The 24,660-nt window shown below is 47.0% G+C and overlaps 1 protein-coding gene across 1 annotated transcript in view; it reads right to left on the minus strand.

Moving 5' to 3' along the window:
- Positions 1-21,277, minus strand: part of LOC139400275 (protein O-mannosyl-transferase TMTC1-like) — a gene marked incomplete at its 3' end in the record, with an annotated part of 24,274 nt that extends 2,997 nt beyond the window's left edge. Inside the window, exons 1-10 of the mRNA XM_071145246.1 lie at positions 21,200-21,277; positions 18,430-18,551; positions 11,835-12,002; positions 9,774-9,887; positions 5,456-5,599; positions 4,207-4,315; positions 3,635-3,737; positions 2,496-2,631; positions 2,169-2,313; positions 1,796-1,933 (exon numbers count right to left, since the gene is read on the minus strand). Coding sequence (XP_071001347.1) covers positions 1,796-1,933; positions 2,169-2,313; positions 2,496-2,631; positions 3,635-3,737; positions 4,207-4,315; positions 5,456-5,599; positions 9,774-9,887; positions 11,835-12,002; positions 18,430-18,551; positions 21,200-21,277 — 1,257 coding nt within the window. The remainder of the gene's footprint in view (positions 1-1,795; positions 1,934-2,168; positions 2,314-2,495; positions 2,632-3,634; positions 3,738-4,206; positions 4,316-5,455; positions 5,600-9,773; positions 9,888-11,834; positions 12,003-18,429; positions 18,552-21,199) is intronic.
- Positions 21,278-24,660: the final 3,383 nt, after the last annotated feature.

The following is a 24,660-nucleotide window of genomic DNA, read 5'->3' on the forward strand; positions in this document are numbered from 1 at the left end:
TGGGAATTTAATGCATTTCCTTTTGCCTCTGGGAGAGAGACGTCTCATCCTTGAGATAACATAAATATCATCAATCGCTTTTTATTTTCCCTTCCCTTTGACAGAAAGAGAGAGAGAGAGAGAAAACAAAAAGCATGTATAAAACCCCCATTAAGGGGATAACGAGATAGTGTGGCTAACAGATCTGGAAGTGTAGCAGTATCCCTGGTGAGTTAGTATGTAGACACTAGACAGAAACACACTAAGACTATCCAAAGGGAGGAGGGTGTAATATTCACTCTGTTTTCTATCTGAGAGACTGAGAGAAAACAAGCGTCCTCTTGTCCAGCCTTTCTCAAACCCAGGCCCGTGGGACCGCCGCCAGTCCACAGAGGGAAGGCCTGAAAAAGCCTGACTCATTGCACTGGATTCGCCTCGATCTACTAAATGTCGCGCTTGGTTCATAGAAACCACGGTTACGCGAGTAACCTCCGATCGCCGATAAATGCGGTTCGTGACAGAACAGAGCACTTTCTTTTTTTCTTCCAACAAGTTCTGCTCTAACTTTTGACCGGTCGGAGCTATTAGCTATTATGACCCCATCACCGAAAGCCGTGACTCTCAGCAACGTGGGCGTACCTTCCGTTTCCCTCTACGGAGCTCACAAACTGCACAGGACACGTTGGAACTATGACAACATCCCATTTGAAAACAATGCAGATCTTCTTCCCAATACCTTTCTCAAGCATTTCAGTGACCACATACCATAAATCCTTTAGATCGAAAGGTGGCCTCCCTGATTTGAGATTTGACATATCTTAGTGTGTTACTATGTTTATTGAGGTAATGGCAGTAAGGCCAAGTTCAACATGTTCACCAAATAATATATATATATTTTTGTTTTGTTGATGATATTACCAGGTGTCCTAAAATAGAGAATCAAATAGCAAAAATGTTATTACTGTCCTAAGCAAATGATATGTGTTAGGCCCAGGAGGCTGGTGGCACCTTAATGGGGGAGGACGGCTCGTGGTGAAGGCTGGAACGGAATTAGTAGAAAGGTATCAAATACATATGTGTTTGATGTCATTCCATTCTCTCCGTTCCAGCCATTATTATGAGCCGTCCTCCCCTCAGCAGCCTCCACTGGTGTTAGGGTAGTACACATAATAGAGAAAATGTATAGAAAAATTGGTGTTCTGAATAAAAAAAGCAATTGTCAATATGTTTATACCCAAGCGGTCCCCAGACGGAAAAAAAAGGCCTTATCTTGCCGGTCACGGGGCACAAAAAAGTTAGCTGCTCTAGTCAGCCCCCCAACACCACCTCTGTTATTTTAGGAAGGAAATACTATTTTTTAGCAGCGAGGCTAAATCTCAAATAGCACCCAATTCCGCATAAGTAGTGCACTACACAGGGATAAGGGTGGGGATTGCATCCATTCTGTTAGAGTGTCTACAGATGAGCCCCCAGAGACGGAGGGATAGAATGAGGGATGGAACCAGGGACGGCGGTGGAGAAGGAGGAGAATGTAATCAGAATGGAGAGATGAAGTAACGAATGAACGATCAGTGTGAACAGATGGGGATGGGACCCTGTGAGACTCGGAGGAGACAGAATCTGGATGTGATGGGTTTCCATAGCAACCACTGTTTCCGCGGCGATCACTGTTGCTGACCCCGAGGCGATAAGGATTGTTCTGTTTTTCTTGACCGTCTCGGTCCTTCGCCCATCCCCCATCACTCTCTCTATTCTTCTTACTCTTTCCCGTTCTTTCTTTCAAAGGCAGACACCACAGACCCAACAACACACGCACCTCTGTGTAGTTGCCTCGTTTGCTGTAGATGGCAGACAGTAGGCGGTAACACTCGATGCAGTTCCCTTGCTTCGATATGATGCCCAGAGTCATCTTCTCGGCCTCTTTAGAGCGGCCTGCCATGGCTAACACTTGTGCCTGTATAGGGAGAGAGAGAGGAGAGAGGGAGAGAGAGAGGGAGAGAGAGAGGAGGAAGGGAGAGGGAGAGAGAGAGGGAGAGAGAGAGGAGGAAGGGAGAGGGAGAGAGAGAGGGAGAGAGAGGGCAATTCAGGGCCAGACATCTGTTTGTGCTGTCCTGGTATGACTGCAGCATGTGGCGCGTACATGCCTGCATGTGTGTGTGCCTGCGTCTGTGTGTGTGTGTGTGACTCACCAGAGCCAGCCAGATATCGGTGCTATCTGGCTGTAGCGTAGCCGCCTCGCGGTACACCTGCAGAGCCTCCTCATAGCGTCCTGTGTTGTAGTACAGCGCCCCTAGTGGCGTCAGGATGTCCACCTTCCTCGTCACCTGCAGGGCCCTGGGGTCAAAGGTCAGGGAGAGGTCAATGGAAGGTCAACAAGAGCTCATACAAGGTCACACAGGACAGCGCCACCCATGACTCTCTTCTCTGGACAATGGGCACTTGGCTAGAGTGTTGCTCTCGTTTTGACTTGTGAATCTCTCCCATATTGCCAAATTGGTTGTCACCTCTTAACTCACTTTTTGTACCAAGACTCCGCCTCCTTGTTCTCACTTGAGGAGCGAAGGAGGCGGCCCAAGTTTACCATGGCGACGTAGTGCACCGGCTTGAGACGCACGGCATGCTGGTAGTGGGCTGCTGCCAGATCGCCTTCTCCTAATGAGAGAAGAGTGAGAGAGAGAGTGAGAGTGAGAGAAGTGTGTGAGAGAGAGAGACATGTCCTCTACTGTATACTTATAGTTATTGTTGAATGTATGGTTATATTGACACTTGGTTATTGTTGTTACTGTGTCCCTTTGATAATTTGATTCCCATTTTTTTTTTTAAATGTATTGTAAATATCCAAAATAAGCTTTGGCAATATGTACATTATTACGTCATGCCAATAAGGCGAATTGAATTGAATTGAGAGAGAGAAAGACAGAGAGGTGTAAGAGAGAGAGAGAGAGGTGTGTGTGAGAGCGAGAGAGAGAGAGGTGTGTGAGAGCGAGAGAGAGAGAGGTGTGTGAGAGAGAGAGAGAGCGAGAGAGAGAGGTGTGTGTGAGAGCGAGAGAGAGAGAGGTGTGTGTGAGAGCGAGAGAGAGAGGTGTGTGAGAGCGAGAGAGAGGTGTGTGTGTGAGAGAGAGAGGTGTGTGTGAGAGAGAGAGGTGTGTGAGAGAGAGAGAAGTGTGTGAGAGAGAGAGAAGTGTGTGAGAGAGAGAGAAGTGTGTGAGAGAGAGACAAGTGTGTGAGAGAGAGAGAGAGGTGTGAAAGAGAGAGGTGTGTGAGAGAGAGAGAGGTGTGTGTGAGAGAGAGAGAAGTGTGTGAGAGAGAGAGAAGTGTGTGAGAGAGAGAGAAGTGTGTGAGAGAGAGAGAGAGGTGTGAGAGAGAGAGGTGTGTGAGAGAGAGAGAGGTGTGTGTGAGAGAGAGAGAGGTGTGTGTGAGAGAGAGAGGTGTGTGTGAGAGAGAGAGGTGTGAGAGAGAGAGAGAGGTGTGAGAGGTGTGTGAGAGAGAGACAGAGAGAGAGGTGTGAGACAGAGACAGACAGAGACAGACAGAGACGCAGAGAGAGAGAGACAGAGAGAGAGAGAGAGAGAGAGAGAGAGAGGTGTGAGTAAGCTAAAACTTTATTTGCAGACAGATCAACATTCTCCTCTCCTACCAACCCAACGGAACTCACCGGTATCAACCAGAAACACTCCGTAGTTATTATGCAGGTCCGAGCTGTCCGGGCAGCTCTCTATGCCTTGAAGATAAACGTCATTGGCCTCCGCAAACCGCTTCTATAATAAAAAGAATACGAGATCAATAAAATAGTTATATTGAATTATTGAGTATGAGCTGATGTCATGTGTGAAATTGTGGCTACGCTGAGATAAGGTTAGAAAGAGCCTGTGGTAATAGAAGGTTAGGGAGTCAGTGAGCGTGTTTAATTGAACAAGCCAAAGTAATGGCACAGTGACTGGAGTTCCCGGCAGCAAGATTAATGATCTACAGCGAATTTTAATTGAATTCTGAATCCATGGAAAGGGGGGAAGGGGGGCTATAGCAGAACTCACATTGCCTAACGTGCTCTTACAAAAGTGTGTGTGTGAGTGCATGCTAAGTATGTGTGTGAGAGAATGTGTGTATTTTTGTGTGTGTATGCAACCAGTGCATAGATTGAGACATCACTGCAATGGCGTGTGTATTACCTGCAAAGCGTGTGTGTGTGTGTGTGTGTGTGTGCGCGTGCATGTACGTGTGTGTTACCTGCTCTGCATAAAGTGATGCTAGACTGGAGTAGGCGTCAGCGAAGTGTGGGCCAAACCGAATGGAGTCTCTCAACAGAGCCTCTGCCTCTTCCTTCTTCCCTTGGGACCTGAAATAACATCATCATCATCATCATCATCATCATCATCATCATCATCATATGGCTATGTTGTGTCCGTTTTCTGCTGACACACAAACACACACACACCCGCTGTGTATCCATACAGTAGATGACCTGGAAACGGTGTCAGGCCCAGCAGGAGTAATGGGAATCCATGTTGGGTCTGTCTCTAGGCCCGAAGCTGTATGTTCACAGGTCGTAATTGAAAATATAGACCTGATGGATCTGTAGCGCAATGATGAAGTTAATTTGATTCAACATTAGAGATAGCCACGCTAGCAGGGAATGCTGCTGTGCGTGTGTGTGCGTGTGTGTGTACTACAAACACTTTACACTCCCATCAATGTTGATGTTGATGGATCTGTAGCGCAATAATGGAGTTAATTTGTATTGCCATTACTGCCATGTTTCTCCATTAGAGCCAGCCAGGCAAGCAGGAATGCTGCTGTGTGTGTACTACAAACACCTTACACGCCCATCAATGACAATAAAGTAGGTGGGGGCTATAATGCAGACAGTAAACAAACAGTAACAGAATACTCCCACTGTCCCGGCAAACGCCAAGTCTGCTGCGCTGGTGTGTCTGTGTGTGTGTGTGTGTCTGTGTGTGTGTGTGTGTGTGTATGAAAGTGTTTTGTTGTTCTAACAAGCCCCCACCTAAGCCCCTCCTCTTTGTGTCTACCCAGTGATTTCATGAGTGCTCTGTTTATCTCTGTGTTAAACTAAATGTTTTTCCAATCAGCCTCCTGCCAGAGTGACAGGGATGAGTAGAGCAGAGCAGTGTCGATGATGTGACACACACACACACACACACACACACACACACACACACACACACACACAACAAGCAGAACAGCTCGCCACCACGTGTCTAAACTATTTCCCCTCGGCGCTATGACTGTGTGAGAAAGAACAGACACAGCATTCTGCTAATGTAAGCCATTTATCCTCAGGTAGGGCACTGTGTGTTCCTCGTTACGTGAGCTGCAGGGACAGGGTGTGTACGAATGAATGGGGTGCGAGCCTTGTGCTGAGACCTCTGAGTGCACGCACAATGTGTGTGTGTGTGTGTGCACGCATGCCGTGTGTGTATATGCATGCAGGTGTGTGTGTGTGTGTACATCCTACTTGAGCAGGTTTCCCAGGTTGAACAGGGCTCTGTTGTGCTGGGGGTTGGTGTCCAGGGCGGTCCTGTAGTAGTGCTCGGCATCCTCTGGGTGGCGTGTCAGAGTACCCAGGTTGTTCATGGCACTGGCATGGCGAGGGCACAACCTGGAGAGGTTAGAGGAAGGGAGGAGGAAAGGAGAAGAGCAGGAAAGTAGTTCAGGGAGAGGAGGAGAAGAAAACAAACAGGTATCTTCAAGTTCCAATCTGGAAGAAAACATTCTTCCTTCATCACATTTTGTGATGACCGCTACTGGTTGAAAAGGTGCCTGATCGGTCTGGTCCTTGAAATCCATGCCGATGACAGGAAGCAATTTAGCACTTTGGGGACATGTGACCCTTCTCATGTGTCCTTGCATGACCCCCAAAGCAATACAAGAAGACGACATGACCCCATGATACCGTCATTAGGATGAGTGGTTGTTATCCTGATAATGGTTATCGTACACAAAATGGCTTCTGTAAATCAATCATGCTAGAGTGTCTGAAAAAGGCATGAAACGCCCTTAAAGAGCTTTGAGTGCTTTAAGAAAGGATCGGGTCAAAGGTGGCATGTAATTTGTAAATCCATTTGAATTATTAGTGCCATAACTGTGAGAGACACTCATCACAACGCCGGGGGGCGAGGGGTGAAACAACGCCACGACAACCGTGTCCATTTCCATGGCAACTCGGGCTCCGTTCCATTGGCTAACGAGTCACAGTTTACATCGCCTTTCAGTGTGACCCTGCCTGGAAAGGAAGCAGTGTGGACTTAGTGGCACGCACACTGCCCGTAAGCACACTATTGATCCCCACACACACACCATCACCCAATCTAATGTCTTAGCAGGGGACCAGAACACTAAACCTGAAAAACAAACTAATAAAACAACCTCGAAAGCATGCAATAAAACCAACAACTCCAGGGTAACAACATCTTTTACAACAGCCTCTTACCACGTTTTAGCCCAAATGAAAAACAAGAAAAATGAGCTACGAACCTCATTTGAAGTGGAGGTAAATTGCCTGAGGGTTAAACTTTGTTGTCTGAAAAAAAAAGGCACCCTATTCCAGAAATACTTAAAGAAATGAGGAGATGGTAATGTCATTGGCCAATGACTGTATAATGTAACATATAATGCCTCGACTGTAGACCAATCGCTTTCACGTTGTCATGCTGCGTCACGCGGTTGCTAAGTTAAGCGTCACGCGATCCCTTCTACCTACGCAATGTCCCGATTTCAAAGCTATACGGTATTAAAGAGAACAAGTTATTATCTCACGTCATGGTAGCATTTGTCACGTTGTTTTTCTTGTTCACGTAATTCGTGCTAATATTGGGTTTTTGAGCTAGGGCCCAATTGACTCCCACTTGTCCAGAATGACCCAGAATGCACCGTGCAGCCCATTGACAACGTACACAATAGCCGTTAAGAAACAAATGGAATTCACCACCTCTTCATTTCTTGAAGTTTTTCTGCCTTATTCCCTATACAGTACACTACCTTTGACAGAACATAGAGAAAAGGGTACCATTTCAGAGCAGCCTCTGTGTAGAGAGTCATGTGGTTTGGAGGGGGACAAAGGCAGCAAAGGGTTCTGGACAGGATTACAACAGCACACATGCAGGCAGGAGAAGGCATTAGAGGGGAACAGGAAAAGAGAGAGAGAGAGGGAGAAAGAGAGGGAGGGGGGGAGCACACTTCTGCTCGTCTGTCTTTGACTACGTGGAGGGATGAGACAGAGATGGGAAAAGGGGAAGGGGGAGGAAAGTGGATGAAATGATGGGGTATTCGGAGGATGGAGAGATGGACGGATAGGGGGATGAGGAACATAGAAACGGGGAAGGGAACTGATTGAGGTCTGAGATATGCATCCCTATGCACACACACACACACACCCACAAACACTCTAGCTAAGCCGGCTCACGGAGCATCCTTCAGTGAGCCTCTACATCTCTGCCAGGGGGAATGGAAAGGTAAAAGAACAAACTGCAGGAAGAGAAAAGAATGATCCCACTGGACCTAAACCCTTCTGTCCAAATATGTCAAACTGGCTCTAGCTAGCGCCTGGCACACTGGAAGAGAGGAGAGGGGGAGGAGAGAAGAGAGAGGAGGAGGGACGGGACATGGAGGGAAGGGGGGAGGAGGGAAAACATGCAGAGGGGAGAGAAGAGAGAGGAGGGGGGAGGGAGGAGGAGGGAAGGGGGGGAGGAGGGAAAACAGGCAGAGGGGAGAGAAGAGAGAGGAGGGGGGAAGGGAGGAGGAGGGAAGGGAGGAAGAAGGGAGGAGAAGTAGGAGGGGAGAGAGACTCCGATACAGCAGCAGACATACACAGCATGATGATTTCCCTGCTCCTGTCAGTCAAATACTGACGACTGAGACAAACAAACTCTCTCACACACACACCCGCACAACTACACAGAGACAAAATGACAGAGCACTGAAAGGATCATCAGTTATGACTCAAGAAGAATGGAGGGTGGTAGTGGGGAGGGAAGAGAGGGGGACGAGAAAAAGGAAAAGCTGGACTGGGGGATAAATATATAGCCCTCTGGGCCAGGGCCAGTGACAGGCAGAACAAATGGATCCCTTCTTTCATTAGGTAGAGCGCTGGGTGTTTGTGTCTCACTGAGATGAATGGGGTGCAAGCATCGAGCTGAGACAAGGCCATTACATGCTTGAGAATATGCAATCTAGTGTGTGCCTGTGTGTGCAAGCAAGAGAGCGTGTGTGCCTTTATGCATTTAGGTGCAGAAAACATAGTTCCTCCTGATTTAATAAAATTGTGTTTTGTAATTAGTTGAGGGGGCGGACCATCAACCTACGATAGTCAATAACGTGTCTCCTACTTAAATTAATGAATTCTAGTTAGGCCTGAAGGTACAGTCTAGACATTATAGGGACGACATGCCATATTAAGAAAGATGTCCTCTCTTTGTCCTGGAGCAAGGGCGAAGAACTGTTCTCCGTTGAGACCTACCTGACCGTTTCTTGACCGCTTGCTGATTGAGGTTTGGAGCCAAGATTTCAATGGGGTTTCTTACCATTTCTCAGTGGGGTTCCTTACCGTTTCTCAGGGGGGTTCCTTACCGTTTCTCAGTGGGGTTCCTTACCGTTTCTCAGTGGGGGTTCCTTACCGTTTCTCAGTGGGGTTCCTTACCGTTTCTCAGTGGGGTTCCTTACCGTTTCTCAGTGGGGTTCCTTACCGTTTCTCAGTGGGGTTCCTTACCGTTTCTCAGTGGGGTTCCTTACCGTTTCTCAGTGGGGTTCCTTGCCGTTTCTCAGGGGGGTTCCTTACAGTTTCTCAGTGGGGTTCCTTAACGTTTCTCAGTGGGGTTTCTTACCGTTTCTCAGTGGGGTTCCTTACCGTTTCTCAGTGGGGTTCCTTACCGTTTCTCAGGGGGGTTCCTTACCGTTTCTCAGTGGGGTTCCTTACCGTTTCTCAGTGGGGTTCCTTAACGTTTCTCAGTGGGGTTTCTTACCGTTTCTCAGGGGGGTTCCTTACCGTTTCTCAGTGGAGTTCCTTAACGTTTCTCAGTGGGGTTTCTTACTGTTTCTCAGTGGGGTTCCTTAACGTTTCTCAGTGGGGTTTCTTACCGTTTCTCAGGGGGGTTCCTTACCGTTTCTCAGTGGGGTTCCTTACCGTTTCTCAGGGGGGTTCCTTACCGTTTCTCAGTGGGGTTCCTTACCGTTTCTCAGGGGGGTTCCTTACCGTTTCTCAGTGGGGTTCCTTACCGTTTCTCAGGGGGGTTCCTTACCGTTTCTCAGTGGGGTTTTCTTACCGTTTCTCAGTGGGGTTCCTTACCGTTTCTCAGGGGGGTTCCTTACCGTTTCTCAGGGGGGTTCCTTACCGTTTCTCAGGGGGGTTCCTTACCGTTTCTCAGTGGGGTTCCTTACCGTTTCTCAGGGGGGTTCCTTACCGTTTCTCAGGGGGGTTCCTTACCGTTTCTCAGTGGGGTTTTCTTACCTCGATGTAATTTTGAATGTAACTTGAAAACTTTCAGGTCCAGGAGTGGGTGAGGTCACCTGAGGTTTCAAACATGCCCTGAGAACCGAGACTGTGGTTTTGGCAGAATGACTGTATCCCTGAACGTTGAAAAGCTGATGGTGTTATTGCGGTTGAGGAATGATTGTGGTTTGGCAGGACTGTGTCCAGTTGACACAGTGATCAGGATGAAACACCTAAACTCACTCTTATTCCTGTAGTTTTACTTTCTTGGACACTCAGATTGTCTTCAGAGCAGATTTGTAGTGGTGTAAACAGCAAAAGCTCGGTCATTATGGACACTATAACTGACCTGAGAGCAGTTTTGTAGTGGTGGATGGCCTCCTGGTGGCGCCCTCTGTCTTTCAGGAAGTTGGCGTAGTTGTAGTGAACCTTGGCGTTGTGAGGCAACGTCTGGATGCCAGACCTGTAGTAAAGAGAGAGAGAGGATGAGGGGAAAAGGAGGAGAGGCGGTGAAGCAGATGAACAAACCACACCGCGACCAAACCACACCCCCACCAAACCACACCCCCAAGACAACTCTCGCTTGGCTTCAGCCGTGGCCGCTAGCATTCTTAATGAGCATTCTTCAAAACAAGGCCAAATCAGGAAGTGCAGTCTCCTTTTACTGCATGTGTTCGTCTCAAGTTCTATAAGTTATTGATGGGCTTTGTCATCAACTGCAATTCGACTGGGTGCACTGCATTTGCTCGCCCTGGCCCATTGCGGATTGATACTCCAGTTTAATAAAAAGCTTAGGCTACAGTAACGAGTGATAGTAAAAATAATTATAATAATAATTCAATCCTGTTTTTTTCCCCTCAATATGTTTGGAGTGTTGACAGTCATCATTGTTGTAATTGGCTTCAACGAGGGCATGTCTGTCCTCATCGCACTTCTCCTAAAATAAAATAAAAAATACTAGGCTCCTGTAAATTGCATATGTGTGTGGCACGTTCTCAAGAAGCAAAATATAGCCTAGGCCTACCGTTGATACTGCATTATAGGACTAAATCATTTAAATATGTTTGGAGAGGCAAATCTTTGGTAACTGGATGAAAGGTGCTGTTTGGAGATGGGGTTGGATACCTGAACAAGTGAAATTAAGAATGCAAGTCAGATTCGTTTACGTTTTAGGATGTGTAGTACATGTTTCATTCAAGGCACTCTGACGAATAGACCATTTAAACACCTTTTATGGATAGGCTAGGATAAAGGCAAGGATAAAAAAAGACAATGCATTGCCATTGAACCAGCATGTGTTAGTAGCCTAGGCCTAAGGTAAGGGTAGCCTATGAAGGGCTTGGTCTTTATTCATATAAACCCCCAAAAAAAGCAATCTGTTTTTTAAAACAACAACAATATTTCTACATTGGCCATTGTATCATTGTCTCCTATTTGCAAGGCAGATTCTCAACACATAAAAAAACATAGGACTGAATAGTTTGAAGGAGTGTGTCTTTTGTAATCGGAACGAGGGCCGCTCTTTGAAAATGGAGATGGATAGCGTACTTGAAAAAGTTCAATGAATTATGCAGGTATGTGAATTATGAATAATAAAAAGCATGAGGGCTAAAACCTCTGAAATATTTCAAAGCACTCTCCGGAGACCATTTAAAACCCCTTTAATCATAGGCTATTTGGCTAATGGCCAGGATAAAAACACACACCTTTGAGATGCTGCTAAACCAGCCTTCATTAAGTGGAGGGTAGGCTATGCTTGGTTTTGGAGGGAAACCAATCGCTCCATGAAATTGTCACTATTGCGCAAATATTGCCCCCCCCCCCCCCCCTCCCACTTCAGTACAAGCTAGCTGATGTTAGACAAGTAAATTGCCTAGATCCCAGAATGAGAGATGGAGGGATGGAGGGAGTCTTAGTAACCTGTCCTTATCTGTTAACGAAGCAGACAGGAAGAGGAACGGACAGATAAACTAATCGATAAACAGCAGGAAGCAGAGTCTGGGAGAGAGATAATGTCTGCTGAGGACATATACTGTAGCTGGGGTCAGGGGTGTGTTTACGTGTGTGTTTACGTGTGTGTGTGTGTGTGTGTGTGTGTGTGTGTGTGTGTGTGTGTGTGTGTGTGTGTGTGTGTGCGTGTGCGCGTGTGTGTGATTAGCATGTAATCTGACCTTGCCATGTTCTAATGAACAGCTTTATATTCACACCCATTAATCTGGCATGTAAAACAACATGGAAATGAGAGTGTGGAAGGAAGGAGAGAGGAAGGGTACATAGTGGGAGAGAGGAAGAGAAAATGTGAGTGGAAAGAGCGAGCCTCTCTAATGTGCTACTGGTGATAACTCAAGCCATTGCATGAATCAGGGCCACAGACACAGACACAGACACACACACACCCCATACCACTGACCTGAAGAGGGCCTCCCGGGACAGCCAGATGTCGTTCTGCTGAACGGTCTTCCAGGAGAAGAGCAGGAGGAGCAGCAGCGTGGAGACGGTCAGGGTCGTGGTGCCCCAGCGACCCACCACAGAACACAACCTGCCCAGGCCATGGGCCACCAGGATACAGTAACCCATACTGGGGGAGGAGGGAGGGGGTAAAGGGGAGAGAGAGGGAGAGGGGAGTGAAGAAAGATGGGGGAAAAAGGTCAGAGAGAAGAAGGGGGGTGAATTTGACGTAGAGAGGAGTGTGGGGGAGGAGACAGTATGGGGGGAAGGAGAGAAGTTAGAGAAAGGTATGTCAGTGAGGAGGGGAGGCAGGGAAAGAGTGGGGAGTTTGTAAAAGTAAAGAGGGGGAGGGAGAGATATAGTACAGGGAAGGAGAGGAGGGGAGCCGAAATGAGGGGGGGATGGGAAGAGAGAAAGAGAGATGTCTTTCAATTATCTCCAGTCCAGTGCTGCAGTGTAAATACATACATGGATAATACTTTCTATTCCTCCTGCTCTCAAAGACATTCACTACTCTGAGACCAATGTGCTTCTCTAGAGTTTTCCCTGGACAGGATTCAACAAGAAAACGACACATTAAGAAAACGGCCCTTTCTAGAACAGGAAGCTCTCATTGGCCGCTCATACACTTCCTGTTTATGGTTAAGACGTCCCTGGTCGCCGTGTCCTGACAGTTTGAGCTAAACATAGCGCGATGAGCTTTAACAGCATGTCCACACACATATGATGCATGTACACATGCACACACCAATGAATGTGCACGTACACACACACACACACACGCACGCACACAAAAGCAGGACAACGGACACACAAACACTACACACAAGCACTGTGCATGTGCACACACCCAAGAAAATGACGTGATTTTCAGTTATCCAGAGTTCAAGAAGTCCTAGAAGTCTATCCAAGAATCCCCCCTCTCCAGTCCCACAGTACCCTGGTTTTCCACAGGAAATATAACATGGCTGCTTCCTTACAGTCCCCTACCTCCCCAAACACACACACCTAAGACTGAACAAACCCCATCTCCCACTCCAATGCTGTCTCACACCCCTGTGTGTGTGTGTGTGTGTGTGTGTGTGTGTGTGTGTGTGTGTGTGTGTGTGTGTGTGTGTGTGTGTGTGTGTGTGTGTGTGTGTGTGTGTGTATTAGCACAGGGCAAACAGGGCTCTCTCATTCCTTCCAAACCATTGCAGTTTCCACTACAAACCCAGGCAGAAGGAAGGAAAGTGGGTGGACAAAATAACCAGGAGACATTGTGAGAAAGTAACACAGAGGAAAATCATCTTAAGAGAGAGAGAGAGAGAGAGAGAGACAGAATGTGAGAACAGGTTGAAAAAAGAAAGGAGGCAGAAAATACAGTGTTAAAAGTACAGATGTGATAGAACGAGACGGCGACAGACAGACAGAGGAGAAGAGCGAGAGAGGAGCCAAAGAGAGTGATTGAAACCGAGGGAGAATACATGGGAGAGAGCTAGCAGCCAGCTATTTAAAGTCTGTCTGCTGATTTACAGTATCCTCATGAGTGTGTGTGTCAGAGAGAGAGAGAGAGAGAGAGACACACAGAGAGAGACACACAGAGAAAGAGAGAGAGAGAAAGAGAGAGACAGAGAGAGGGAAAGAGACACAGAGAGAGAGAGACACAGAGAGAGAGAGAGAGAGAGAGAGAGAGACAGAGAGAGAGAGAGACAGAGACACAGCGAGAGAGAGAGAGACAGAGAGAGAGAGAGAGAGAGAGAGAGAGAGAGAGACACAGAGAGAAAGAGAGAGAGAGAGGGAGAGAGAGGGAGAGACACAGAGAGAGAGAGGGAGAGAGACACAGAGAGAGAGAGACAGAGACAGAGACACAGAGAGAGAGAGAGAGAGAGAGAGAGAGAGAGAGAGAGAGAGAGAGAGAAAGACACAGAGAGAGAGAGAGAGAGAGAGAGACAGAGACAGAGACAGAGACAGAGACAGAGAGAGAGAGAGCGAGAGAGAGAGCACCCAGACAGCCCCGGCAGCCATCAGTCCTGCTTTAGACATTCTGCTGTCAGAGCTAACGTCCTAGCCAGTGCTAATATTTACCCTGGCGCATGGCACGGCCCAACCCCCCCCCTCCACCCCCAATCAGAGCCCTGGGTGGGCGGACAGGGATGAATGCCAGCCTAAGTGGGGACCTTGATATCACACGCTGGAATTCAATGAGCAGAAAACTATCCTATCCTATCCACTATCCACACACACACACACACACGTGCTTGCATGCAGGCACACACACACTGCACAACTCCCATCTGAGTACTGTGTGTGTGTGTGTGTTGTGCGTTATGCGTGAGTACGCATAATAAGCCTTGAGGCCTGTGTGAAACAAAGCATGGGACACATGAGAGAAGTGCAGTCTCTTAGAATGACACGGTGCGTGTGTGTGTGTGTGTCTGTGTGTGTGTGTGCGTGTGTGTGTGAGAGAGCGTGAGAGCATGCACTGTGACGTTGATCTCAGACAGCAGACCGTAAACTGAGTGAATCAGCATGATCATGGATGAGATCACCCTGCGCTAATTGTCCTCTCTCTGAAAAGCACCGCCAATGGATTCAGCTGAAACGCCCGCGCCTCTGTCAGTTGTACAGCCCTGCCAGACACACACACACACACACACACACACACACACACACACACCAAGCCTGCCTGCCATGATAACGTTCCCTCTTGCTCTGTTGTGGAGTAAAATGGTTGTGTGATTGCAGACAGCGGAAAGCTCTCGAAAAACACACGGAGCAGAACTCCGTTTCCCCGGAGACGTCTCCGTACGCTTGGGGCTTCATTAAAAAGTTCTGCTAGCGCGTTCGTCAGAAAGTCAGACGAAAGGAAGGTATACAGCATCGGAGAAAATCAATTAACAAACACACAGAATGCTAACCGAGAACCTGGCACATGTTTCATTTGAAAAGCAAACAAAGCGTTTCTCTGCAGGCATGGCAAAGTGGAAAGGGATGGTAGAAATGTCCGATTACACAAGACTCCAATCTCTTCCAATACATTCTCATACACCCACACACATCCACATTCTGTCTCTCTAGCCGCAATCACAAATCTCTCTCTCTCATGCAAACACTCACACACACACACACACACACACACACACACACACACACACAAGCTCGCATAATTGCAATCGCTCTCTGTCTCACACATACACACACACACACACACACAATCTCGGTCCCCTTTTGCATTTGCAGCGGGTTAGTGATGCATCTCTAATACCTCTGGCTGGGGTGGAATTCATTTAGCGGCCGAGTGTCGAGCTGTGAGTGGGCGATATTAAACCCTGGGATGGGGAACCTGTCTGCATGGAAATCACTACTAATCCTGCGCTCAGCTACGCAGATGACTCAGGGAGTATAAGTGAAAGTTCCCTGCAGACCCGAGCAAGGAAAGATTAGCAGAATTAATAGTTAGAGGGATGGAGAGAGGGAGGAGGCGAGGGATTGAGGGAGGGAGAGAAGGAGGGAGGGGGGGAATTAGAACAATTTGAGTTAGACTGCGATAGGAAAAGGGCGGAAGGGGGTAGGAGGAGGTTAAAAGGGGATATAGAGCAGGAGAAAACCTGTTGTATGAGCATAAACCTCCCTAAAGCAACCATGCCCAATAAAGAAGTGTAAACCCTGTGCTCAGACATGTGTCTGGACTACATTTAGATGGAAGTGAAAACCCTGTGCCCAGACATGTGTCTGGACTACATTTAGATGGAAGTGAAAACCCTGTGCTCAGACATGTGTCTGGACTACATTTAGATGGAAGTGTAAACCCTGTGCCCAGACATGTGTCTGGACTACATTTAGATGGAAGTGTACACCCTGTGCCCAGACATGTGTCTGGACTACATTTAGATGGAAGTGAAAACCCTGTGCTCAGACATGTGTCTGGACTACATTTAGATGGAAGTGACCCTGTGCCCAGACATGTGTCTGGACTACATTTAGATGGAAGTGACCCTGTGCCCAGACATGTGTCTGGACTACATTTAGATGGAAGTGAAAACCCTGTGCTCAGACATGTGTCTGGACTACATTTAGATGGAAGTGTAAACCCTGTGCTCAGACATGTGTCTGGACTACATTTAGATGGAAGTGAAAACCCTGTGCTCAGACATGTGTCTGGACTACATTTAGATGGAAGTAACCCTGTGCCCAGACATGTGTCTGGACTACATTTAGATGGAAGTGAAAACCCTGTGCCCAGACATGTGTCTGGACTACATTTAGATGGAAGTGAAAACCCTGTGCCCAGACATGTGTCTGGACTACATTTAGATGGAAGTGAAAACCCTGTGCCCAGACATGTGTCTGGACTACATTTAGATGGAAGTGTAAACCCTGTGCACAGCCATGTGTCTGGACTACATTTAGATGGAAGTGTAAACCCTGTGCACAGCCATGTGTCTGGACTACATTTAGATGGAAGTGTAAACCCTGTGCTCAGACATGTGTCTGGACTACATTTAGATGGAAGTGTAAACCCTGTGCTCAGACATGTGTCTGGACTACATTTAGATGGAAGTGTAAACCCTGTGCTCAGACATGTGTCTGGACTACATTTAGATGGAAGTGTAAACCCTGTGCCCAGACATGTGTCTGGACTACATTTAGATGGAAGTGTAAACCCTGTGCCCAGACATGTGTCTGGACTACATTTAGATGGAAGTGTAAACCCTGTGCCCAGACATGTGTCTGGACTACATTTAGATGGAAGTGTAAACTCTGTGCCCAGACATGTGTCTGGACTACATTTAGATGGAAGTAACCCTGTGCCCAGACATGTGTCTGGACTACATTTAGATGGAAGTGTAAACCCTGTGCCCAGACATGTCTGGACTACATTTAGATGGAAGTGTAAACCCTGTGCCCAGACATATGTCTGGACTACATTTAGCCTAACATGTAACACACTGCAGGCAGAGATGAGGGGTCTCTCTTTAGCACCGTCTCATGTTCCCTTCACTTTAAATCAATCCCAGCATGCCCTCTGCCTCGTTGACAAGTATCCCACTGCGCTGGTTAGTTACACCGTGGCTGTAATAACACACATACTGTACATATACCTGCCTGAGATGATACAACACATACACATTGGAAAACAGTTGCATGTTTTCTGTTTGATCAACTCCCCCACAGTACAGGAGGAGGAGTCCCATTTCCCTTACTCCTCCTATCACAGCAGTGGGAACTGCTTTTGAGGGGGGATCATTTACATATTTGAGAAGCATCTGTTGACACTTTATTCTGTCATTATACATTCAGGAGGTTAAGTGAGTGGAGAGAGATGAAGTGAGCGGATTTTACACAGCTCCCCCCCACACACACACACACAGCTTCCTCCAGGCTATACACTCTAAACTCCCAACCTGCAGGAGTGAATGTGTGTGTCTGTGTGCGCGCGGGCATGTGTGTGTGTTTAAAGGGCAGAGGCCCCCAAGGGCCCATCTGAGCCTGATCAGGGCTCCAGGCCCCTACAGCCATGATAATCCTACACACACACCCGCATGCGCACACACACAGGCACACACACGTACATTCACACACCGGGACCGGATTAGCAGAAAGAGATGGGGGTAGGCCCTGAGACAGGAAAATAGAAAGTCGAAAGAGAGAGAGAAGAGAGACAGAGCATTGACAGACAAAACAGAATTTGCTTTTCTTATAAGATATCAGCATCAGGAAAAATAAATAGAAAACTTATCTGGGAAGCCCTTGAAAGCACTGAAGGACGAAGGAGCCCTTAGAGTGACGCAAGGCAGCGAGAGAGAACAGACAGATGGAGAGAGCAGAAAGTAAAGGAGAGAGGGAGGAGAGAAAATAAAGGAGAGAGGGAGGAGAGAGAGAGAGCACTTCATAGGAATCCACTACAAGGACGTACCAGAGAGGCCCTTGACTGAAGTGTGAAGCACAGCAGAAAATAACCATGTGTGTGTGTGTGTGTGTGTGTGTGTGTGTGTGTGCGTGCATGTGTGTGCGTGCATGTGTGACGCGCTCTCCATATGTTCAATCACTCACTCGTACACACTCTTGTAAACTCCCGCACAGATAAACACACTAGGGCTGTCCCCAACAAAAAAATATATTGGTCGACCAAGAGTCGTCTGTTCTTGGTTGAATTTTTTTTTTAAGTGTATTGTTAAATAAATCAACTACAGTAGATGTAGGATAAAAATGAAGACACACAAATTACTAAAAAAAGAGGGAGCCAGAGATCAATATAGCCTAAACAGAAGGGAAAAAAACCTGGTCCTCCTGCTGCTCACTGTTTCTGCCCTTTCGAACAGTTGACTAAATGGGGTCAGCCCTAAAACACACACAAATGCAGTAAGGGCAACCAAGCTAGTCTACACACTACTGCACACAGGAGAATTACACCAGCTATCTAATTAAAAACCATCCTAACCCAGAGAGGTTTAGAGGTGGGGAAACACACACATTACCTACAATACACACACACACACACACACACACACACACACACACACACACACACACAAACACACACACACACACACACACACACACACACAACCCACCTGGGCATGTAGAGGACCCTCTCTGCCACCACGAAGCCCACCCTGAAGAAGAGGTTACTGGCAGGGATGAAGGGAAAGACCAGGAACAACACTCCCAGCAACACCCCTCTATTCTCCAACCTCTACAGACAGGGGGGGGGGGGGGGGGGGGGGGGGGGCGAGAGGGAGAGAAAGTGTGAGAGGTTAGCACATCCATAGGAAAAACAGAGCCTAAAATCCCCCACATTTAATTGTTTCGCCTGTGGCCTTCATGTTGTATGCAGTAGCACGCATACTGTCCAGTGTTTGAATACATGATGTGCATGTAAGCAGGCCCACTTCAAACAGCAGTGGAAATAGATCAATGGCACATTCATTATACATGTCACACTTAGTTACTGAGCATATCTGACTGATGCTCGGAAATATCGAAGCCCGACGCCGATTGAGAAGATCATTAAAAACAGTTCATTCATTTGAAATCTACGCTGCGTCGAACCAATTCATTTTTAATAAGAGTGAAAAGCCCCCTCTGTATTTTTCCATTCTGAACATAGCCGGCGTAGTTGTTAGAACAAACAGAAGCTAATTGGTCTAATGACTGTGCCCTCAGTAATGGCGTTGATTCCCTCGTTAAATTACTGTTGCAAAGCCGCGGCGTCTTAATTAAGCCGCCGGTCCAATCCACGCCCCATTCTCCTGTCAACCACCTAATCACACCGCGGGACGTACAGCATGCGGACATAGATAGGATCACACACTAGTCGACTACAGACACACACGCATGGAAGCACACAGACTGGGGGCTAGATATTATGCCATAGATAGGATCACACAGTAATTAACACATGCACATACACTCTCCCCCATTCAACCGTGCTGCTCTAAGCAGTGTGATCCCATACACTAGGCAGTGGAGTGGACCAGTGAATGGATGAGGGAGGTTGGGTTGCTGATAGTCTCTCTCCATGTGTCATTGGTTCCCTGTATGTCATTCCAACACAGCCCCTTCAGGGGACTCTCTCTCTCTTGCACACACAACATCTCTCTCTCACTCTCACTCCTCCTCCTCCTCCTCCTCTTCTTCTTCCTATTCTCCCTGTACATCTGAACTCTGCTGTAGACGAGAGCAATGTCTCAACTGCTTCTCCGTTACCATGGAGACGGCAGCAGGCGCCTGTACAACGTCTGTCACAATACAGCTGCTTTAACCTTGCACACCTTTCTCCCTCCGTCCTCCTCCTCCTCCTCTCTCTCACCTGTTCATCTCCTCTCTCTCTCTTTCGCCCTGTCAATCTCTCCATCTCTTTACCACTCATCACCTCAGTCCTCTACTCTTAACTCTTTCCTCTCCATTCTAAATGTCCTCTAGTTTCCCCCGTCACTCTACTCTCTCTTCTCCTCCTCTCCTCTTTTCTTCCCTTTCCACCATCCCTCCTTTCCTCTCTCCTCATCTCTCAACCCCTGGTGTAGAGGAATATTCTGCGCTACAGCCCAGTGCTCCAGATGACTATACTGGGTGGTCAGCAGCAAGGCATCCCTCCCAGATCAGACCCCTCTAGTTCTGGACCGTTAGTCCATCCCAGTAGAACCCTTCAGAACTGGCTGACTGACATATGTCCCAGTCCACACACACACACACACACTCACCAGCCCTGCCAGGCCAACAGATGGCTAGGCAGTACACACACACACACACTCACCAGCCCTGCCAGGCCAACAGATGGCTAGGCAGTACACACACACACACACACACACACACACACACACACACACACACACACACACACACACACACACACACACACACACACACACACACACACACACACACACACACACACACACACACACACACACACACACACCAGCCCTGCCAGGCCAACAGATGGCTAGGCAGTCCACACACACACTCACTCACCAGCCCTGCCAGGCCAACAGATGGCTAGGCAGTACACACACACACACACACCAGCCCTGCCAGGCCAACAGATGGCTAGGCAGTCCACACACACACACACACACTCACCAGCCCTGCCAGGCCAACAGACAGCTAGGCAGTACACACACACTCACCAGCCCTGCCAGGCCAACAGATGGCTAGGCAGTACACACACACACACACTCACCAGCCCTGCCAGGCCAACAGATGGCTAGGCAGTACACACACACACACACACTCGCCAGCCCTGCCAGGCCAACAGATGGCTAGGCAGTCCACACACACACACACACTCACCAGCCCTTCCAGGCCAACAGATGGCTAGGCAGTACACAGACACACACACACACACACAGACACACACACATGCACGTGAGTACATGTGCACGCACACACGATGCAATCGCCATCACACTACTCTATCCCATCTGGACAAGAGGAATACCTAAGTAAGAATGCCGTTCATGGACTACGGCTCAGCATTTAACACCATAGTACCCTCTCCTGTACTCCGTTCACCCACGACTGCGGGGCCATGCACACCTCCAACTCAATCATCAAGTTTGCAGACGACACTACAGTGGTAGGCTTGATTAGCAACAACGACGAGACGGCCTCCAGGGAGGAGGTGAGGGCCCTCAGGTTATTTTCCTGACACCACACTCTATCACTCAATGTCAGCAAAACAAGAGAGATGATCGTGGACTTCAGGAAACAGCAGAGGGAGCTCCCCCCCAATCCACATTGAAGGGACAGCAGGAGTCTGAGAAAAATGTGTCTCGTCTCCCCGAGAACCCTCACTAACTTTTACAGGTGCACAATTGAGAGCATCCTGTCGGCCTGTATCACCTGTATCGCCTGATACAGCAACTGCACCGCCCACAACCGCAGGGCTCTCCAGAGGGTGGTGCGGTCTGTACAACGCATCACCGGGGGCAAACTACCTGCCCTCCTACACCACCCAATGTCACCGGAAGGCCAAAAAGATCATCAAGGACAACAATCACCCGAGCCACTCTGTTCACCCCACTATACACTATCTATCATCTAGAAGACAAGGTCAGTACAGGTGCATCAAAGCTGGGACAGAGAGATTGAAAAACAGCTTCTATGTCAAGGCCATCAGATTGTTAAACAGCCACCCCTAGCACAGAGAGGCGGCTGCCTATCTACAGACTTGATATCATTGGCCACTTTAATACATGGAACACTAGTCACTTGTTTACATATCTCACAATCCTCATCTCATATGTATATACTGTATCCTACACTATGTATTCTATACTATTGCATCTTAGCCGCTCTGTCACTGCTCATCCATATATTTTATACTTCTATATTCTCATCCAATTCCTTTACTAGATTGTGTGTATAAGGTTTTGTTGTGGAATTGTTGATATGACCTGTTAGATACTGCTGCACTGTCGGATCTGAACGCACAAGAATTTCTGCCCTCTCTTGTACTTGTTCCTCTCAGACAGCTGTTGGTTCCATGAGTTTGCTATACTGTATGCCTTTGCTGATGATGTACTGACCCCCCACACCCCCGTGTCAATGGTCAGGGATATAAATCAGGAAGTGACCGAACCTGGAAGTGGTCATTCTAATTCTATGACATTGACCTTGTTGCAGACAATCTACTGTATATTGCAGTCACATCAAGCAATGGCGGCATGGGCTGCGTTCATCCAAGTGTTGTGTGATCTAGAAGGAAACTGCAATGTAGCCAGGCCTGGAACGCGCCCACAGACCGGGCTTTAAATGCTTCAATGACTTCTTGAGGTCAAGGTTAAGGGCAGGAACCAGGAACTGACAAACACCAACAGGGACAGGAGTGATGCACCAATTACTTCCTGGGGTCATGGGTCACCTGTGCATTCTGATTGAGGTGGTTGTGGATGATGATACAGACAGATCTCTCTAGGGGAGGTCATAGGGGTTACAGAGGCAAGTCACACTGATGGCACTGTGTGACTATGTCACATCTCCCAAGGGCCTTTGTAGCATGTCGGGAGTGTGACGGGAGAGAGAGAGAGAGAGAGAGAGCGAGGAAGGGAGAAAGCCATTAGACTCATCATTTATCAATAACCAAGCCTCATGCATTCTAGAGGTTGACCGATTATGATTTTTCAACGCTGATACCGATACCGATTATTGGAGGACCAAAAAAAGCCGATACCGATTAAATCGGACAATTACAACAATACTGAATGAACATTTTTATTTTAACTTAATATAATACATCAATCAAATCAATTTAGCCTCAAGTAAATAATGAAACATGTTCAATTTGGTTGAAATAACGCAAAAACAAAGTGTTGGAGAAGAAGGTAAAAGTGCAATATGTGCCATGTAAAAAAGCTAAGGTTTAAGTTCCTTGCTCAGAACATAAGAACATATGAAAGCTGGTGGTTCCTTTTAACATGAGTCTTCAATATTCCCAGGTAAGAAGTTTTAGGTTGAGGTTATTATAGGAATTATAGGACTATTTATCTCTATTCCATTTGTATTTCATTTACCTTTGACTATTGGATGTTCTTATAGGCACTTTAGTATTGCCAGTGTAACAGTATAGCTTCCGTCCCTCTCCTCGCTCCTTACCTGGGCTTGAACCAGGAACACATCGACAACAGCCACCCACGAAGCATCGTTACCAATCGCTCCACAAAAGCCATGGCCCTTGCAGAGCAAGGGAAACAACTACTCCAAGTCTCAGAGTGAGTGACGTTTGAAACGCTATTAGCGCGCACCCCACTAACTAGCTAGCCATTTCGCATCGGTTACACCAGCCTAATCTCGGGAGTTGATAGGCTTGAAGTCATAAACAGTGCAATGCTTAACCTGTTAGAGCTCTAGGGGCGCTATTTCATTTTTGGATAAAAAACGTTCCCGTTTTAAGCGCGATATTTTGTCACGAAAAGATGCTCGACTATGCATATTCTTGACAGTTTTGGAAAGAAAACACTCTGAAGTTTCAGAATCTGCAAAGATTTTGTCTGTAAGTGCCCCAGAACTCATTCTACAGGCAAAACCAAGATGATGCATCACCCAGGAATTAGCAGAATTTCTGAAGCTCTGTTTTCCATTCTCTCCTTATATGGCTGTGATTGCGCAACGAATGAGCCTACACTTTCTGTCGTTCGCCCAAGGTCTTAGCAGCATTGTGACGTATTTGTAGGCATATCATTGGAAGATTGACCATAAGAGACTACATTTTCCAAGTGTCCGCCTGGTGTCCTGCGTCGAATTCGGTGCGCAATTGCCAGCTGCTTCTACTTTACCATTTGATTCAGGGGAGAAAGCATGTGTCCAAGAACGATGTATCAATGAAGAGATATGTGAAAAACACCTTGATGATTGATTCTAAACAACGTTTGCCATGTTTTCAGTCGATATTATGGAGTTAATTTGGAAAAAAGTTCGCGTTTTGAGGACTGAATTTGGGGATTTTTTTTGGTAGCCAAATGTGATGTATAAAACGGAGCTATTTCTAATACACAAGGAATCTTTTTGGAAAAACTGAGCATCTGCTATCTAACTGAGAGTATCCTCATTGAAAACATCAGAAGTTCTTCAAAGGTAAATGATTTTATTTGAAGGCTTTTATGTTTTTGTTAATGTTGCGTGCTGGATGCTAACGCTAATGCTAACGCTAAATGCTAACGCGAAATGCTAACGCTAGCTAGCTACTTTTACACAAATGATTGTTTTCCTATGGTTGAGAAGCATATTTTGAAAATCTGAGATGACAGTGTTGTTTACAAAAGGCTAAGCTTGAGAGATGGCATATTTATTTCATTTCATTTGCGATTTTCATAAATAGTTAACGTTGTGTTATGCTAATGAGCTTGCTGATAGATTTACACAATCCTGGATACAGGGGTTTTTTCATAGCTAAACGTGACGCAGAAAACGGAGCGATTTGTCCTAAACAAATAATCTTTCAGGAAAAACTGAACATTTGCTATCTGAGAGTCTCCTCATTGAAAACATCTGAAGTTCTTCAAAGGTAAATGATTTTATTTGAATGCTTTTCTGTTTTTTTGTGTAAATGTTGCCAGCTGAATGCTAATGCTAAATGCTACGTTAGCCATCAATACTGTTACACAAATGCTTGTTTTGCAATGGTTGAGAAGCATATTTTGAAAATCTGAGATGACAGTGTTGTTAACAAAAGGCTAAGCTTGAGAGCTAGCATATTTATTTCATTTCATTTGCGATTTTCATGAATAGTTAACGTTGCGTTATGGTAATGAGCTTGAGTCTGTATTCACGATCCCGGATCCGGGATGGGGAGATCAGAAAGGTTA

The sequence above is a fragment of the Oncorhynchus clarkii genome, unplaced genomic scaffold, assembly GCF_045791955.1.
Source record: "Oncorhynchus clarkii lewisi isolate Uvic-CL-2024 unplaced genomic scaffold, UVic_Ocla_1.0 unplaced_contig_2884_pilon_pilon, whole genome shotgun sequence".
Taxonomy (NCBI): domain Eukaryota; kingdom Metazoa; phylum Chordata; class Actinopteri; order Salmoniformes; family Salmonidae; genus Oncorhynchus; species Oncorhynchus clarkii.